Genomic DNA, 18,568 nt, shown 5'->3' with positions numbered 1-18,568 from the left:
GGGGGGGGCTTGTGACCTCATGTACCTTAATGACCCCTGGGAAGGGCTCCAAATGCACATTCTGAGGTGCTGGGGGGTTAGGGCTTCGACACAGGGATTTGGGAGGAAACACGACACAGGCCATGACACTCGGTATTTGTCAGTAGTAAAGTTGCCTACGCCCCAGCCACGCTCAGGTGCAGGAGACGGGCAGGAGGGGGACGTGTATCTTGCCCTGAGCGTGGTGATCCCTGTGTCCCCAGGAAAGGCCGAGGGGAACGGCAAGCTGCACATCACCCTCTGTGACTTCATCGTGCCCTGGGACACCCTGAGCACCACCCAGAAGAAGAGCCTGAACCACAGGTACCAGATGGGCTGTGAGTGCAAGGTAAGCCGGTGCCTCCTTCTTTTGGGCCTTTACTTCATCACCTCCGTCTCCAGGGAGACCGCTGGGCTTTGATCCCTGGCTTCTCAGTCCACGAGGCCCTTAGGACGGGGCCGTGGGGAGGCACGGTCTCTCCACCAGCGAGGCTGTCTGGCCAGGGACAGATCCCCGAGGCGTGCCCCTGCAGAGGGATCCGTGGGAGGTCGGGGCTGTCTAGCCACCCGGCCTGTGGCTTCCAGGAAGGAGAGCCTCCCAGGGGGAGGGATTCTGTGGGGAGAACAGGGAAAGAATGTCCCAGCCCCCCTTCTTCTTTTTTTTTTTTTTTAATTTTTTTTTTCAACATTTATTTATTTTGGGGACAGAGAGAGACAGAGCATGAACGGGGGAGGGGCAGAGAGAGAGGGAGACACAGAATCGGAAACAGGCTCCAGGCTCTGAGCCATCAGCCCAGAGCCCGAGGCGGGGCTAGAACTCACGGACCGCGAGATCCCGCGAGATCGCGAGATCGTGACCTGGCTGAAGTCGGACGCTTAACCGACTGCGCCACCCAGGCGCCCCTCAGCCCCCCCTTCTTGAAAGCAGCACAGAGGCTGTGCCGAGCACAGCTGCAGCCGCGCTCACGTCAGATGCACCTGTACGCGGTGACATCCCCAGGCCTGCGTCCCGTCCGTCCCGCCGCCCTGCACCCCACTGCCCCCGCCCCCAGCCCCAGCGCAGGAAACACCGCGGGCACCAGGGCCCCTCTGCCACCGGAAGTGAGTCTGGGGCCGGAGAGCGGCAGGGATCGGCTGAGCCGGTTGGCCCAGTGCTTACTGGCACACCCGTCGTCGCTAACCTTTTCCTGAGCTCATTCAAAATACAAATTCCGACCCGCAGGCTTGCATACGTGGAGCAGAACCCCCAGTGCCCGACATGAACTCAAAACTGAATTCTGTCCTTTCCCTGTCGTAGACTCTTGTTCCTCCACCAAAATGCTGCTTGCCGACCCCCTCAAAGCCCACACACGCTTGAGAGCAAGACAGCATCCTTTTTTTTAAGTTTTTTTTTGGGGGGGGGAGGGCAGAGACAGAGACCGCATGAGCAGGGGAGGGGCAGAGAGAGAGGGAGACAGAATGAAACTCGAAAGCAGAGCCTGATGTGGGCCTTGAACTCATGAAACCGTGGGATCGTGACCTGAGCTGAAACCAAGGGTTGGACGCTCAACCGACTGAGCCACCCAGGCGCCCCAGGCTAGCAGCATTCTTTTTATTTGGCGCCTCGCTCCGGAAAATTTAAGACCCTTTGTTGTTGTTAAGCTCCCAGGAGGGTGGGGCGAGCCCGAAGCCGGAAGGTCACACTCCTGCAGCATCTGGGGGCGCAGACACCATGCACAAGGGTCCCCCCCCCCCCGCCCCCGGCCCTGTCCCTGCTTCAGGCAGGTGCCTGCAGCTGCTTAGCAAGTGGAGGGGGCGGGGCACTGATGGGGCAGGTTCAACTCTAGTCCCGGTTGCTCGGCCAGGCGCGTTGGCTTACGTTCTGGACGTGCCACCTCGCGCGGCCTCGGCCCCTGACCGAGTCCGCCCCCGCGCCCTCTTCCTAGATCACGCGCTGCCCCATGATCCCGTGCTACATCTCGTCTCCGGACGAATGTCTCTGGATGGACTGGGTCACGGAGAAGAACATCAACGGACATCAGGCCAAGTTCTTCGCCTGCATCAAGAGAAGCGACGGCTCGTGTGCGTGGTACCGCGGAGCGGCGCCCCCCAAGCAGGAATTTCTCGATATCGAGGACCCGTAAGCAGGCCAACAGCATCCCCTTTGGCCAACGGAAGAGCCTCCAAGAGTTCAGACTGGTCCAGCTCTGACATCCCTTCCCGGAAGCAGCATGAATAAAATAGTCATCCGAGCGGGTCTATATTGGTGTGATTCTCCTCCCGCCCCCCCACTTCCCCCTTACAAACATGGTCGCGGTCCCACGCTCCATCCGCCAGCCTGGGCGGTGTGCGTCCCGGCCTCCCACCCTCGGGTGCGGACGGGAGCGGGACGCACGGGCCCGGCCACTGTCACAAACACTGAGCAGACAGCACTTAGGAGTCGCCCAGGCCTGGTCAGGGCAGAGCCTGGGAACGTGCGTTTTGCAGAAACTTCCGAGGGTCGTTGCAAGACTGTGTAGCAGGCCTACCAGGTCCCTTTCGTCCTGAGAGGGGCATGTCCCTCGTTTCCTGCAGCCTCCACGCCTCTGGCCCCAGGGTGGCAGTCCCCACCCTTTGCAAGTGCCCCGGCCTCCTCGGTGCCCATCGTGGGCTCCCATAAGTACAGGAGTAGCCCTGGACCAGTGGCTTCCTCCTGCAGGAGCCCCGCTGACCCTGATGACCAGCAGAATTGCAGTGAGAGCCACGCTCCAGGGCCTTTGCGGCGTGGGCGACAAGCTTCAGCTTCAGTCCTGCCCGCCCCCCCACACCCCAACTCTGGGGGAGTCTGTCGCATTCTGCCCTGAGGGCAGGCACCGGGGGGGACTCACGGCCGCCCTGACAGTTTACTCCCAGGCGTCCGAAGTCCCTCCGGCTTCCCCCTCCTCGTCCCGGCCTCGAGCGCACAGGTGAGTGGCGCACGTCGGCTTTGCGAGGGGTCGCGTGCGCCCGGCGCACCGGGCTGGCTGTGCCCCACACACACACCGCAGAGCCCCTCCCGGGCGGATGTGACCTCCCTCAAAGACAGACGTTCGCTGGGCTGTGCACGGATTCCTGTGAGTGAGTGAAGTTAGCCGGGCCTGCCGTGAAGTCTTCCCCGGGAAGGGGGAAATGGACGGGGGTGGGTTCGGTGGGTCCCCTACTGGGCCTCCGGATGCTGTGGCCAACACCTCACGCTCCTAAAGACGAATTCTCAGATAATACGTGAACCCAAGGGACAGCCGTACCAACTTCTACTTCTGTTTGTCCTGTTGGCGCTCTCAGTTGGAAAAAAAAACAAAACAAAACATCGTAGGGGACTAGAAAACCTGTCCCCTACCCGTGGCTTTCTGCTGCCCGTAAAATAGGGGTTAACGCAGGCAGAAATGTCTCAGTAACAATAAAGGCAATCTTTTCCTTCCTCCTTGTGTTGTCAAGATGACCCGTTCTGAGTTGGCCACGCGAATTAGGGAAGTGCGCACGCGTGCGCTAAAACCGAAGTCTGTCGGCCGGTGAATGGTCCCTCTGCAGAATGCTTCCAAAGTCACCACGTTCTAAGCTTGCTCTGTACTGCGGTGACCCCAAAACACCCGTAAGACTCCTGACCACCCCCCCGCCCCAAGTGGCATGTCGGTCCCATGCCTGCTGGGACCTGGTCAGCGTAGATTCTGATGACTTCCCTTTCTAGGGCAGACTAGAATATCCAGGAATCCGCCCTCGTTCCAAGGGTGCTTTCATGCTGTGCAGTGATAGAGAGTTTGTAAGATGTCATAATGGACCAGTCCACGTGATTGCAGTATATACGAGAACACCAGACCCCTCCAATCAATATAACACCCCACCCCCGTTTGCTTCCTGTATGGTGTTATCATATGTAACATTTACTCCTGTTTCTGCTGATTTTTTAAATGTCTTGGTTTGTTTCTGACATCAGTTGTAATCATTCCTGTGCTGTGTTTTTTATTACCCTTGGTAGGTGTTAGAGTTGCACTTTTTTTTTTTTTTTTTTTTTTTTTTTTGGTTAAGGTTTCTGCATCGTGGAAGCATTTGACCCAGAATGGAAAGCATAGCCTTTGATGGTGGATTCCTTCAGATCTTTTGTTTCCTTCTTTGAGTATGGTTGCTTTTTCCATTTGCTACCCTTTTGTTCTCTGGTTCAAGTCGTGACAAAGTAAAAGGTCTTCGAGTAGGTTGGTTCTAAAACATGGCCTTTCTGCTTAATGCACACACATTGGTTCTTCTAGCCATGCTGAGCGGGGAAACAGAAACAGAAACAAAAAAAAAATCAAGATGAAGTGCCCAGTGGCAGCCAAGAGACAAAGCCACTCAAATACCGTCAGAGTAAATAATTGCAACCTGTATGTAGTTCGAGAAGGCTCTCCATTCGGCATTGTCTAATTTATGTGTTATGTTCTAAGCACTTGCTCGTTCCTCCCACCATTCTTGTCTGCATTCAAGCAACTCAAAATATTTAAAATGAAGTTTACATTGTAGTTATTTTCAAATCTTTGCTTGATAAGTATTAAGAAATATCGGACTTGCTGCCATAATTTAAAGCTTTGTTTGATTGTGTTTGTTTTTGCTTGGTTTTGTTTTGTTGTTGTTGGTTTTTTTTTTGGTTTTTTGGTTTTTTTGTTTTTTTTTTTTTTAATTTTTGGGCAATGTGTTTTTGCTGGAATATGAAGTCTGAGACCTTCCTGTGCTGGGAACACGTAAGAGCTGTTGAACGTTGACAAGCAGACTGCGCATGTCTCCGATGCTTTGTATCATTCTTGAGTGATCGCTCGGTCAATGGACAATAAACAGTATTATCAAGAACGTTGGCTCTGTCCGTGTGGCTGTATCCGACGTTGTGGCGTAAGAACCAGCCCCGACACCTCCAAAGGAGTCGCTCCCGTGGAAGGGGGGAGGGTGCTTCGTCTACGAGAGAAACAGAGGGCTGGGTGCTCAGAGGAGAACGTGGGGTAACTCAGCAGGGACGGGGCAGACGGTGGTAAAGATGATTTGAAATTGGCCAAGGGGCAGAGCGCATGACACAGGCCCTTTGTTCATCTAGCAGACGCTCCCCACTTGCTATGCTATGCAGCACACAGAGCAGAGCCCCGTGCCCATCTTGCGTCCTCGACGGGGAGCACCTCCTGCCCCTTGTCCTCCTTCTTCGCCCATGTCCACACCCCACACACCTCACTTGAGGTCATCAGGGAAATTCCAGGTGTGAAACAGTGTCACCTGTAAATGCTTCAGTCCGTGTCTTTTAAAAATAAGGACTATTTTAAACACATTTCCGGGGCGCCTGGGTGGCTCAATCGGTTAAGCATCTGACTTCGGCTCAGGTCGTGATCTCACGGTTCATGGGTTCGAGCCCCGCGTCCAACTCTATGCTGACAGCTTGGAACCTGGAGCCTGCTTCCGATTCTGTGTCTCCCTCTCTCTCTGCCTCTCCCCAGCTCTCTCTCTCTCTCGAAAACAAATATTTAAAAAAAAATTTTTTTTTAATAAAAGCAAAAAGTTTTTTAAAAAAATGAAAAAGGAGCACAGTTCCGGAATATTTTAATCACACCCTAAAAACGTAATTGGTATGTGCCTGTATCAGTGTTCAGACATCTCCGATGGTCCCATAGGATGCTTTTTTTATGGTCCACTGGTGTGAATCAGGATCCTCATAAGGACCATACATAGTAGTTCCTCTCCAAGGCTCTGTTTTTCCCTCAGGTTCCCCTCCCTCCCCGCGCCCACTCTCCTTCGAGCCGGGAAAGATGGCCTTGTCGTGATTTAAACTTGAACCAAGTCTCACGTCGCACCACGTCACCATAAGAAAACCCTTTAATGGTCTGTCTGAGCCCTTAGCCACCCCGTGGCGCATTTGCAGAACGTGATCTTCCTGGGACAAACCGGAAGATGTGTATTCCCTGCTTTACGCGGCTGCCGCTGGGTCGGCGACAACACAGTTCCAGACGCCACCCTGGAGCAGCAAAGAGGTAAGAGGACCAAGTTCGCCCCCATGTCTGCGTCACTAACCACTAAGTGCCACCCATTTCACGTCACCTGTGGCAAAACCGTGTGGATTGTCCTTCCCGTCGGGTGAAACTAGGGGAGTGGCCTGGGGACGGACCCAGACCATCCGTGGTGTGCGAATGCGCTTCCTGGGCACGTGTGGCCCTCTGGAGGCCCCACGGAGTCTTTGCAAAGAGCACATCACATGATTGCTACCCGGTTCGTTTGTTTTAGGTAATGTAGGTCAAGTCGGACTTTGGAAAAACACTTATTGTGGAAATTTTCAAACATGAAAAAAAAGGCAGAGGGGTGCCTGGTGGCTCAGTTGGTTGAGCGTCCGACTTCGGCTCAGGTCATGATCTCGCGGTCCGTGAGTTCGAGCCCCGCATCGGGCTCTGTGCTGACAGCTCAGAGCCTAGAGCCTGCTTCCGATTCTGTGTCTCCCTCTCTCTCTCCCTGCCCCTCTACCACTCTTGCTCTCTCTCTCTCTCTCTCTGTCTCTCTCTCTCTCTCTCTGCCTCAAAAACTAAATAAACATTAAAAAAAATTTTTTTTTCAAAGGCAGAGAACGATAGAACAAACTCTGTGCACCCGTGATCCCGTTTCAAGTCATCCCAAGTTTTCTTAATCTTTGCAAACTATTTTATTGTATTATTTTATTTCATTCTTTTGAAATATTTATTCTTGAGAGATAGAGTGTGAGCAGAGGAGTGGCAGAGAGAGAGAGAGAGAGAGAGAGAGAGACAGAGCATGAACGGGGGAGGGGCAGAGAGAGAGGGAGACACAGAATCCGAAGCAGGCTCCAGGCTCTGAGCCATCAGCCCAGAGCCCGACGCGGGGCTCGAACTCACGGACCATAAGATTGTGACCTGAGCCAAAGTTGGACGCTTAACCCGACTCAGCCACCCAGGTCCCCCTCCCTCCTAATTATTAATGGGTGTGTTTAACTGATCTAAGGTAGCAACAATAAGTCACAGCAGAGCTACAGATATTTTCCTGGGGTCAGTTTTACAATGGACAGTCTGCTATTCCCTCAGATTTTACATGAAGACTTTGAAATTCCTCTCTGAACAGGTTCTATCTTTAGCCTTGGGTTGGAGCTTTGAGCTGACCCCCCAGCCCGCCCTGTCGCACACAGTTGCCGTGAATCCTTTGCGGTGAAAGGCAGCCCTTTGATTTGGGGAAACCGTTAGCTCCGATAGCAGATTTTCTCCTTCAGGAAACAAACGGATTATGAAGGGGCAGAGAGAGAGAGGGAGACACAGAATCGGAAGCAGGCTCCAGGCTCCGAGCTGTCAGCACAGAGCCCACTCGGGGCTTGAACCCACGAACCGGGAGATGGTGACCTGAGCCGAAGTCGAACCCTTAACCGACTGAGCCACCCAGGCGCCCCCGTTTTATTTTAAGTGATCTCCACACCCAGCTGGGGCTCGAACTCACAGCCCCGAGATCAAGAGTCACATGCTCTACCAACTGAGCCAGCCAGGAGCCCCCCAGGATGTGTTCTTATCAGAGATTCAGCAGGGGAACCCTCCTGAAATCCACGTTCCCAGACGCCAGCCCAGAAGCAGACCTTCTGAAGGAGAGCAGCCTGTGGGAACTTCTGCATACACACCCTGACCCTTTCATGTTTGTGACTTTCCGCAGGCTCAGGAGACTCTGACCCTGAACTCCCCTGGGCAACTGCTTCGCAAATCATTCTAATAATAATCCTGGTCAAAGCTAACATTTTATTCCACGCCAGGATTCATACCGAGGGCTTCACGTACGTTATCCCAGGGGACACGGGCCAAATCCGAGAAGCCCGTGCTCTCATCCTTCTTGGTTGGTAGATAAAGGGTCTGAGGCATAGGGAGGTCCGTTTCCTGGGCACCCGGCCAGTAAGCACTGGGGCTGGGGTTGAACCCGGGCAGAGGCGGGGTCTGGCCTCCTCCCTCCCGCAGCATCCCTGAGGACCGCCAGCCACCAGCCTGGCACAAGCAGCTTACCCTCCCCCAGACTGTCTCCCTCCTGGGGACATTTTGCCTTCCGTTTGCATGAAGAAGGGCCTTGGGGCGCCTGGGTGGCGCAGTCGGTTGAGCGTCCGACTTCAGCCAGGTCACGATCTCGCGGTCCGTGAGTTCGAGCCCCGCGTCGGGCTCTGGGCTGATGGCTCGGAGCCTGGAGCCTGTTTCCGATTCTGTGTCTCCCTCTCTCTCTGCCCCTCCCCCGTTCATGCTCTGTCTCTCTCTGTCCCAAAAATAAATAAATGTTGAAAAAAAAAATAAATTAAAAAAAAAAATAAATTAAAAAAAAAAAAAAAAAAGAAGGGCCTTGTAGTGGCTTTTGTTTTGCTTTGTGTGCGTTAGTTTTCAGAACAAGTTTTTGCCAGACTTGAACCAAGGATGACAATAAAATCCCAGTGTCAGCTAAGACACGTCAAAACACCAAAATGCCTGTGATGGGTTGTAGTTTGTAAACTTAAAAAGGGTCAGATTCAATTGTCTGGAAGATTCATCTCTATATAATTTATCTTCCAAACTGGGACACTTTCGAGAGAGCAAGAGAGTGCTCGCAACGCGTGCGGCATAAACCAGGACGTGTGGTGTCGCCGTAGGACAACTTCCCCAAGGACACCGGGTGCATCGAACCCCCCTCCGCTGTGGTCCCAGGTGCGTGGCACCAGCCTCAGCACCCCACAGCCCCAGGGCCCTGCGATCTGGGAGCAAAGGTGCACCAGGCAAGGTGGTTGTGGATTCCATAACAAGCAGACGCAACATCTCCGAAGCTAACAAAGAGAGGGGATTTCTTGCCAAGATCAACGGGGACATTTGTTGGGTGACCTTCCTCAGGCAATTCAGAGACCTGGGCTCTTTCCCTCTGTGTCCCCACCACCTTCCGGAGCCTCAGAGTCCTTCGCTTTCGGCCAGGAAAAGGAGCAAAGGAGGCCCCGGCAGATTCTCAGCCTTTGGCCTGGGCTTGGGTGTGATACCTGTCACTTCCTCTCCCGGCATCGGAGAGAATTAGTCACGGCTGAAACTCCCTACGGGAAGCTTCTGGCCACGGCCCCCTGGGCCAGTACCCACCTCCTTCCCAGGCAGGCCCAGACTACGGCAAAGAACAATCTAGCTGAGCCTGGTTCGTATGGCACCCCGGGCAGTGGCGAGGTCTGAGTGTCCAATGCAAGGTGGTGCTGGGATTTAAACGGAAGGTCTTGGGGTGCCTGGGTGGTTCAGGTGGTTAAGCGTCTGACTTGGGCTCAGGTCATGATCTCCTGGTTCACGGGTTCAAGCCCTGCATCGGGCTCTGCACTGACAGTGTGGAGCCTGCCTGGGATTCTCTCTCTCCCCCTCTCTCTGCCCCTCCCCCACTTGCTTGCGTGTGTGTGTGTGTGTGTGTGTGTGTGTGTATGTGTGTGTGTGTGCTCTCCCTCGCTCTCAAAAATAAACATTTTTCTTAAAAGGTAAGTTCTAATTTGATTCATTTTGGTTACACTTTTTTTTTTTTTTTTTTGAATTAAGAATTTTAGGGGAGGGGCACCTGGGTGGCTCAGTCGGTTAAGCAAGCGTCTGACTGTTGATCTCAGCTCAGGTCTTGATCTCGCAGTCTTGAGTTCAAGCCCCACGTTGGGCTCTGCACTGGGCACGAAGCTACTTAAAAAAAAATAAAATAAAAAGAGAACGTTTTATTATTTTCAGTGTTTTTCTCCCTTTCTCCTTCAGGATTTAGAGATTATTCACTTGTCTCATCTTCCCTATTTCATTTTCTGTTTGGTTGGTTTTCGTGAACATTTACATGCACAGTATATCTGCAGTGAACCAGGCCCCGGGGACACTCGGATGAGTGAGACATAGTGAGGGCTTTAAGAGTCATGGTAGGGGAGGGAGAAGTCCAGAGAACATTCCAATTAATATATAAATGGAAAGTGCAGCAGGCCCAAGGCAACACAAACCTAATGGCAGGGATGGAGGGAATCCAGGAAGACTTCCTGGAGGAGGTGGTGCCTGAGGCAGTTGGAGAAGGGCAAGTGAGAAAGGAAATTTAGCCCAAAGACCGGTTGGAGCCTACAACAGAGACAGCCTTGTTAGGGTCTGGGGAGTGGGGGGGGGGGGTGGGGGGCGCTTGGATTCAGCTCTGCTGAGAGATCCAGGGCAGGGAGTGGCTGGGGAGAAGGAGGAAAAGGCAAGCAAGTAGCCAGCCCCCCAGGGACCATCAGAGACCATACGAAGGAGCTTGTCTTTCCCATCAGCCTCTGGTGACAGGGAAGGGTTCAGGCAGGTGCACAGCGTTTTCGGGTAGGCCTTTCAACTCTATTATTCTATTTGGCAGTTCGAGTGATGGATTTGGCCATCCCAGGAACGCAGGTGTGGAGGGAGAAGGGCTTTATTTGGGCAATTAGATGGAGGGAAGAGAGTGGCTTGAGGAATATGTGAGTCGTAAAATTAGCAAAATTTGTTGGTTGACGATTTACATGGGGAGGGAGAGAGAGGAGACCAGGATGTGGACCAGGAAGGTGGATGTTGGGGTCATTGCCTGTATCAGCCTGGGCTCACTCAGGAACACCAGAACCACTCTGTGCAGATTTTAAAACAGAGGGGGCTTGGGGCGCCTGGGTAGCTCAGTCGGTTAAGTGTCTAATTCTTGATGTCAGCTCAGGTCACCATCTCATTGTTCATGAGTTCCAGCCCCGCATCGGGCTCTGTGCTAACCGTGCAGAGCCTGCCTGGGATCTCTCCCTCTCCCTCTCTCTCTGGCCCTCCCCCATTCACTCTCTCTCTCTCTCAATAAATAAATAAACTTAAAAAAAAAAAAACAAAACAGGATTAAAGCAGAGATTGCTTACAACCTGATGGAAGCCAACCAGAGAACAACAGGCAGCTGTTAGCACTTCTAGGGCAGAGGGACAGAGGTTGGAGGCTGTCCTACAAGAGCCCAGGGAGGGGACAGGCTGGGGAGGGAGAAGGCTGGAACCACAGTGCACATCGCTGGAGGGAGCCAGAGACTCCTGTTCCGAGCAGAAAGGGTGGAAGAGAGAGGCCCGGCCACTCCTTTCCTTTGCCCTCCAGTCTCGCCAGTGACCCCCAGTGGCCAGACCCTCCTGGATGCCAGGGAGCTTGGAAAAGCTGAAAAGGACAAGGATTCGGTCTGAGCTCCAGCCCAGCAGCCCAAGTGGGCAACAGGGCAGAAAAAGAGAGGCGGTTTAGGCAAGAAGGAATGCACCCGTGTCCGGGCATGGTGGGCTCAAGTGTTTGTGGATCCTGCAGGGAGGTGATCAGCCGGCACTTACTGGACCCACCGTTCCCTAGATGGGGGTCGGGGGAGCAGAGGGCTGCAGCTGCACATGTGGAAGGTCCTGGACTACAGGCATAGTTACAGTGGCGATGGCCACAGCAACGGACGGCCCATGGGGCAGGTGTTTGTGTTACTGAAAAGAAACATTTAACTTTTCTTTCTAAAACGGTTGCATCATGTTCTACTCCTAGGGGTTGTACCAGTCTACTTGCCTGCCTTCTCTCCAACACGTAGTGTTTTCAATTTTAGCTGTCCTAGTGGGCGTGAAACATCCCTCCGTGTGGTTTTCATTTGCATTTCTCTGGTGACCTTTGAGATGAAGTGCTTTAGGAAAGGCCTACTTGAACATACCTCGAGGAGATTCCACGCTGAGGCTTCTTATCGAGAGTCAGGAGGGGGAGTTAGGGTGGGAGTGTGGGTGGCGGAAAGCTCTTCCCTACTAGGTTTCAGATTACTTTGTGAAGCAGGACAGAAGCCTCTCGGCTAACCTGTCATCTCAGATTTTCAGGGTCTCTCTGAGGGCCTGAGCTAATGGTGTGAACCTGGAGCCGGGAGCACCTCGGTTTAAACCCTCACATCACCGCTTTGCAGAGATGGTGCGCGTGCTCAGTTTTTTTTTTAATCTGTAAAATGGCAACAGTATCTTTTTATAGGGTTGCCGGGGAGGCTTAAAGCATAGAATGTTGGCAAGGCGACAGACCAGCTAGGTCTCTGACACATAATATCAGTTCAGCGATGGAAGCAAAGGTGTTCAGTTTTGTTCAGCGCTACAGATCTGCTGGAGATTGTCTTTATTCCCCAGATGAGGATCCAGGTTAGTTCACTGTCCAAAGCAACCCGCGAACTAGGGCAGTGCTGGGATAAAAGCCTAGTCTTCTCCTTCCCCTGTCGGTTGCCAGCCCTTGGGACCTGCCCCCACACTTCTAATCACTCGCTTACACATGGGATCAGGCGACACCATAGTGAGAACTGTCTCGGTTTGAATCACTGTCTCGGGGCACAGAATGCTCTCACCCCAGGAACAGATCTCAAACTGAAGCTCCTGAGGGTTCTCCCAGGCCCAGGCCCCTACGGTTTTGTTTCTGCTTGTTTGCTTTTTCAGGACACCAGCATCCACGTAACAACTACAGGGTGAATTTTGTCCCAGTGACACCTGTTGTGGGTCCATCTCCAATCCCGGCCCCAAGGACTGTCGGGGTGCAGCGTGGGCATGGAGACTAGCTCTAGGAGGTTCCCCCAGGAGCTCACCCAACCCGCCACAGACTTCCCTGCCAAGAAAGAGCAGGCAGACAAGGCTCTGAGCGCAAGGTTGTGATTTTGGGTCGTTTATTCCCACCCGCTGCCCTCGTCAGTGTCAGAGTGCCACGGGAGGTCAGGCTAGGAGCCGCTCGTTCTCCCCCCTGCCCGTTCACGCGAGGAGTGGGTCTGGTGAAAAGGATGTTTTAAAATACCGCAGAAGCAATGCGTATTTGCAAGCATTCAACCAAGAGCTGAACGCAGTCGTCACAGGATGATGCGTTTGGAGGTCGGGAGCGGGGCCAGGGAATTGCACACGGTCCCCCCCCGGACATTTCAGAGGTCAACCGCCACCTCTCCCCACAGTCATCCCAGCAGCTCTTTGCTCGGCCCTCCCTGGCTTTTCCGGGCCTGCTGCCCTCATCGCGCCCGGTCCGGGTCTCGGCCACTAAAGGCCCTGGACAGCGAGGCCGACACCCCGCGACATCAGCACCACCCGCGCCGGGCACTGGGCGCGGGACTGTGGCCGCCCCGGGTCTGAGACCGCGCCAGGTGCGTTGCGCGTTAAGGACCCGGAAGCGGACGCCTCACGTGCTCTCCGGGAACTCGCCCGGCTCCGACCCAGGGGGCGGGGCGTCTCCTACTCTGCGTGCTTGCGTCATCGCGTAGGGGGCGGGGCCGCGGGATGAGGGGATGACGTATCGGCTGCGTAGAGCGACTGTGGGCGGGCCCAGGGAGCGGGCCTGCTGCTCTTAAAGCAGCCACGACGTTTCGAGTCCGGCAGCGCTGGCCGCGAGTCGCGGCGCCTTTAAGCGTCGCGGTGACACGTGTGTGAGGCGCCCGAGGCCCGGATGGTGCGTGTGCAGGGCCCGGGCGGAGCAGACGCCAGCGCCGCGGGCCTGAAGCCGGGCCCACCGAGGGCCGGGTAGGCTGGGGCCGGGTGGCGGCCGCGCGCGGGCCGAGAGAAGGCTGCGCGTCCGGCCCGGTGGAGGGCTTCCGCGGGGCCTGGGGTGCGGGAAGGTGCGCCCTGGCGGGGGGGGGGGGGGGACGCACAGGGGACATGTGGGTACTCGTCCTCGAGGGGCTCAGGGACCCGTAGGGAGGGCCCAGGGCTATTCGGTTGGCCAGTTCGGGGCTGCTCTGTCCGTGAGGGGCTCGGGGGTTCACGGGAAGGGCCAGGAGCGCGCGTTCCGCGAGGGGCTCGGGGGTCCACGGGGAGGGTCATGGGTGCGCGGCCCGCGAGGGGCTCCGGGGTCCATGGGGAGGGTCAGGGGCGCGCGGTCCGAGAGGGTTCTGCAGTCCACGGGGAGGGTCAAGGGCGAGGGGCTTCGGGGAGCCCGGGGAGGGTCAGGGGCGCGTCGTCCGCGCGGGGTTCGGGGGGCTCCACAGGAGGGGTCTGGGAGGCTTCCTCTTTGCTGTTCCCGGGGAACCCTGACCTGTGATGGAGGGGAGAGCCTGCCCCAGCCAGGAGCTCCGGGGGGTCGGAGGAGGCAACTGCCTGTGTCGGTCGTGGACAGGGTCGTTACCCACGGAAGCATCATTTATGCCGAAACCAGACTCTCTGAAGTGGCTTAAGTCAAAATCTGGAGGAGCCTGTTCCGTTTGGCAACAGTGCTGCAATCTCATTTTTTTCCTTTTAGTGAAAAACGTGGGAAAGACTTACCCCCGGAGGAGGTAACCTTCCTCAGGGTCATGGTCAAGGTGGATGCGAGTGGGTGAGGACAAGGTGGGAGGAGGGTGGTTAAAATACCCGTTTTAGTGGGTAGTGTCGAGTCTCCCCCGGGGTTATAGGAGCTAGACCGAGTAGCATTCTAAAACCGAGACCGATGAGAGAGGAAAGCGTCCAGCCTGCTCTCTGTAAGCGATTGCTGAGAATCCGGCCTCCAAGGAGAGGGAGGCTCTGCTCGCCTCTGCAGAAGAGCCCGGAGGCCCCCTGTGAAGGTGCCCCAGGGAGGCCGGGGCTCTGTCCATCTGGGGCTCCTCCCCCACCAGCACGTGGTTGACCCTGTGAGTCTTGAGTGCATTTCATCCTGGAAAAGTGAATTTACAGGGGGAGGGAGAGGGAATATGAGGCAGCTGTGTCCGGCTGCTCTCCGAAGTGGGACTAGGCACCCAGGAGCCCGAGCTGTTCTGGACCATAAGCGACGCGGAATGGAGGGAGCATCCTTCCCGACTTTGGAAGAGCAGGTTGTCAGATGCGCACATCAGAGGGCTTGCTGGTGATTGCAAGGACGTTTTTCTCTGGGTTCCTGCACCTCAGAAGGAAATAACTTTTTGGTTATTGATGTTTTGGATGGCATCGGTGACACAGAGGTCGATCTTTGTCAGAAGTTGAAAAATGACGTTTGTTCAAAAATCTCTGACTTCCACAGTGAGGAGTGGGCGGTGGGATAGGGGTTCTTGAAATTACTTCTCTTGAAATAAATCGGGTTATATCTCCCGAGTTCTGTTCGTCCCCTCGCTGTTTGGTCCCCCAACATTTGCCCTTGGGCCCGTGTCTGTCTATGTCCTCACCTGTGCACAGTGAGGTATGAGTCTTGATTAAAACAGGGATATTATGGGGCGACTTTTGTAAGACCGGGATCTTCAGTTTCCACATTGGCTTTTCTTCTGAGATCATGTTTATTATGCTCCCTCTTTATTTTGGTGTGGGTATGCTTTTATTTATGGATATGAAATACAATGTATCTGAAATTTGCTGTTGGTAACATGGGGACGGGAGAGGAATATGGATTGGGCCCACATAGTAACTACTGATATGAATAAAGGGAACGTGGTGGTCCCTATGTTGATTTCTCCACATTGCATATATTTAGAAGGAAAAAAAATGTATGTTTATTTTTGAGAGACAGAGCAGTGGAGGGGCAGAGAGAGAGGAGGACAGAGGATCCAAAGGGAAGTCTGCTGACAGAGAACCTGATGCGGGGCTCGAACTCCCGAGCTGTGAGATCATGACCTGAGCCAAAGTCAGACGCTTAACCGCCTGAGCCACCCAGGCGCCCCCACGTTGTATACATTCGAACGTTTTCACCGCAAAAAAATTTTCAGTACCTTAATTTTATGTAATCACAGTGATCGTGGATGGCAAGGACAAGAAATCTGCACTTAACAAAGTGAAAATGTGGCGATTCTCTCTGCTCCTTCAATTTTTTTTTTCTTTATTCTACTGGTCTATGAAACGTGGAAGTTGGAGGTGATTATTACTTCTCACTTTCTGGAAAGCATTTTGGACCAGAGCCCCCTGGAGATTTTTGGCCCCTGGACTTGTCCCTGGTTTGAAGGTTAGGACGCAGGGCAGAGGGCAGTGCTTCCCTAGTGTGCACATTGCAGAGTTTGTAGCTGGTGCGTTCAGTTCTTCTCCAGAATCTTCCTAAATCCAGCAGTCGACACTCCTTCAGCCTTAACACCGACTCTTCCAGGGAGATCGTCGGCCTCCCTGCTCTGTGTCCATGCAGTGGGGCCGAGGGGACCGTGCCTCACGTGGTGCTCTGTTCACCCCACAGATTCTGAATGACACACCCGCAGCTTTGGTGATTTACCAAGCCAAAGGCGAGGAGCTTGGGCATCTGAGGGTCGCGCACCGCACCTGCCCACTCTGGCCCAGAACCTGACCCCATGCTGCAACAGCAGCACGCCCAAGTTCAGACGTCCCAGGTAAGGCAGCAGAGGTTTCTGTGCATCTTCTCATTTCTCCAAGTTGTCAGCTTGTTCAGGTGGTGGGAACACTTAGATTAACAACTCTCAGGAAAGGTTCTTTTGTTTCCTCAAATCAAAGAATTTGTGCTTGGTCTTTTATTTTTTTATTTTTTAATTTTTTTTAAATTTTTTTTTTTCAACATTTATTTATTTTTGGGACAGAGAGAGACAGAGCATGAACGGGGGAGGGGCAGAGAGAGAGAGAGAGGGAGACACAGAATCGGAAACAGGCTCCAGGCTCTGAGCCATCAGCCCAGAGCCCGACGCGGGGCTCGAACTCCCGGACCGCGAGATCGTGACCTGGCTGAAGTCGGACGCTTAACCGACTGCGCCACCCAGGCGCCCCTGTGCTTGGTCTTTTAAAGATAAGTTCCAGGGTGCCTGGGTGGCTCAGTTGGTTAAGCATCCCACTCTTGATTTCAGCCCAAGGTCATGATCTGACGGTTGTGGGTTCGAGACCTGTGTCAGGCTCTGTGCTGAGTCTGGAGCCTGCTAGGGATTCTTCCTTTCCTATTCTCTGGCCCTCCCCTGCTCACGTGCACGTGTGCCTGTATGCACTCTCGCAAAAAAAAAAGGTTTTTTTACGTTTATTTATTTTTGTGAGATAGAGATACAGAGCACAAGTGGGGGAGGGACAGAGAGAGAGACACAGAATCCCAAGCGGGCTCCAGGCTCTGAGCTGTCAGCACAGAGCCCCACGCGGGGCTCAAACCCTTGAACCGTGAGATCATGATCTGAGCCGAAGTCGGACGCTCAATCGACTGAGCCCCCCAGGCGCCCCTTAAGTTTCTGGGTTTGTTTGCAGAAATTTTGTTTTTTCAAAGATTTTATTTATCTCATCTTTTGAAAAGTGTATTTATTTATTTTGAGGGAGACAGAGACAGCATGAGAGGGGGAGGAGCAGAGAGAGAATCCCAAGCAGGCTCTGAGCTGCCAGCACAGAGTCCAATGCGGGGCTCGGACATACGAACCGCGAGATCATGACCTGAGCCCAAGTCAGACACTTAACTGACTGAGCCACCCAGGTGCCTCTGAAGTCATGTTTTCTTTTTTTTTAATTTTTTTAACGTTTATTTCTCTATCTCTGAGAGACAGAGGCAGAGCATGAGTAAGAGAGGGACAGAGAGACAGGGACACACAGAATCGGAAGCAGGCTCCGGGCTCCAAGCTGTCAGCACGGAGCCCGACGCGGGGCTCGAATCCACGAACCGCGAGATCATGACATGAGCCGAAGTTGGACACTCAACTGACTGAGCCCCCCCAGTTGCCCCATTTACTTCTTTTATTACATGGATTTGTGTGTGCAACCAGGGTGTCCTGTGAGAGTTCACGTTTCCCTGTTTGTGAGCACACACTAGGACCACGAGGTCACCTTTTGAAGGTGGGTGTGGCCGGCCGGAGGCGCACGGTCCCGTGTGGAGCAAATGCATGTTGCGCGGCTCGCCTGGCGCCGGTGCCGTCACTGTGTGTTCGGTGCTGTTCGTGGAAGTACCTGGTCTTTCTGAGAGAAGCACGGCCTCTGCTCCGTCCAAGTGGTTGGTGACACGTTTCCATGTTTTACGCTTCCTTTGTAGGGTTGGCAGCCGATCCAGAGAAGCTTGTGTGGTGGCTAGCATCCGTAAAGACCAAAGAGGGGATTGCAGAGAAGTGATGCTTTGTTCCTGGGACCTGGGTACTCGTCGCTCTGTGTCCCTTCGTGTCCCCACGGTGATGCACCATGCCAATAGTCGATAAGTTGAAGGAAGCCCTGAAACCCGGCCGCAAGGACTCGGCTGACGATGGAGAGCTGGGGAAGCTCCTGGCCTCCTCTGCCAAGAAAGTCCTTCTACAGAAGATTGAGTTCGAGCCAGCCAGCAAGAGTTTCTCCTATCAGCTGGAGTCCTTAAAGAGCAAATATGTCTTGCTGAACCCTAAAACGGAGGGAGCCGGTCGCCACAGGAGTGGAGATGAGCCTCAGGCCAGGAGACAGGGTACAGACGCACGGTTGGCCGGCAGGAGGGGTCTCGATGTGTGTTGACCACGCGGATGGACGGAGCGTTGGCCGAGTGGGAGGAACAAAAATAGAGACGTGGTCAGAGAGTTGGGAGATTTCAGTGGGGTCGGTGGCTTTCAGTCATAGAAATAACGACACGGGGTTGGTCAGAAAGAGATCCGTGACCTTAGAGAGGCCTTGGAACTCGTGTGCATTTCATCAGAAGCGGGGCTTGGAAACGAGAGAAGCGGGCTGGGCCTCAGCATGCGGGGGCCTGGCCCCTCTAGCCGTTCGTTCTCCGAGTCTTGCCTTCCCATCCGTGGGGGGCTCCTCGAATTCCAGACCTGTGCAGTCTGCGAGGACCGTGGGATGACCGGGTTTTCTCCC

At 54.2% G+C, this 18,568-nt stretch overlaps 2 protein-coding genes across 4 annotated transcripts in view; both read left to right on the top strand.

Moving 5' to 3' along the window:
- TIMP2 (TIMP metallopeptidase inhibitor 2) overlaps positions 1-4,831 on the top strand; it is a gene marked incomplete at its 5' end in the record, with an annotated part of 33,177 nt that extends 28,346 nt beyond the window's left edge. Inside the window, 2 exons of the mRNA XM_040456565.1 lie at positions 243-367; positions 1,944-4,831. Of these exons, the coding sequence (XP_040312499.1) occupies positions 243-367; positions 1,944-2,141 (323 nt within the window). The remainder of the gene's footprint in view (positions 1-242; positions 368-1,943) is intronic.
- An 8,495-nt stretch (positions 4,832-13,326) lies between these two features.
- Positions 13,327-18,568, top strand: part of USP36 (ubiquitin specific peptidase 36) — a 37,597-nt gene continuing 32,355 nt past the window's right edge. For all 3 annotated transcript variants that reach the window (XM_040456563.1, XM_040456562.1, XM_040456561.1), the window contains exons 1-3: positions 13,327-13,438; positions 16,017-16,167; positions 17,784-18,179. In XM_040456563.1, the coding sequence (XP_040312497.1) occupies positions 17,927-18,179 (253 nt within the window). In that variant the 5' untranslated portion in view covers positions 13,327-13,438; positions 16,017-16,167; positions 17,784-17,926. The remainder of the gene's footprint in view (positions 13,439-16,016; positions 16,168-17,783; positions 18,180-18,568) is intronic.

This window comes from Herpailurus yagouaroundi, unplaced genomic scaffold, assembly GCF_014898765.1.
Source record: "Herpailurus yagouaroundi ecotype Mexico unplaced genomic scaffold, PumYag 217, whole genome shotgun sequence".
NCBI classification, from domain to species: domain Eukaryota; kingdom Metazoa; phylum Chordata; class Mammalia; order Carnivora; family Felidae; genus Herpailurus; species Herpailurus yagouaroundi.
The sequence above is the reverse complement of the archived record's forward strand: the minus strand, read 5'-3'. Positions and strand labels throughout refer to the sequence as shown.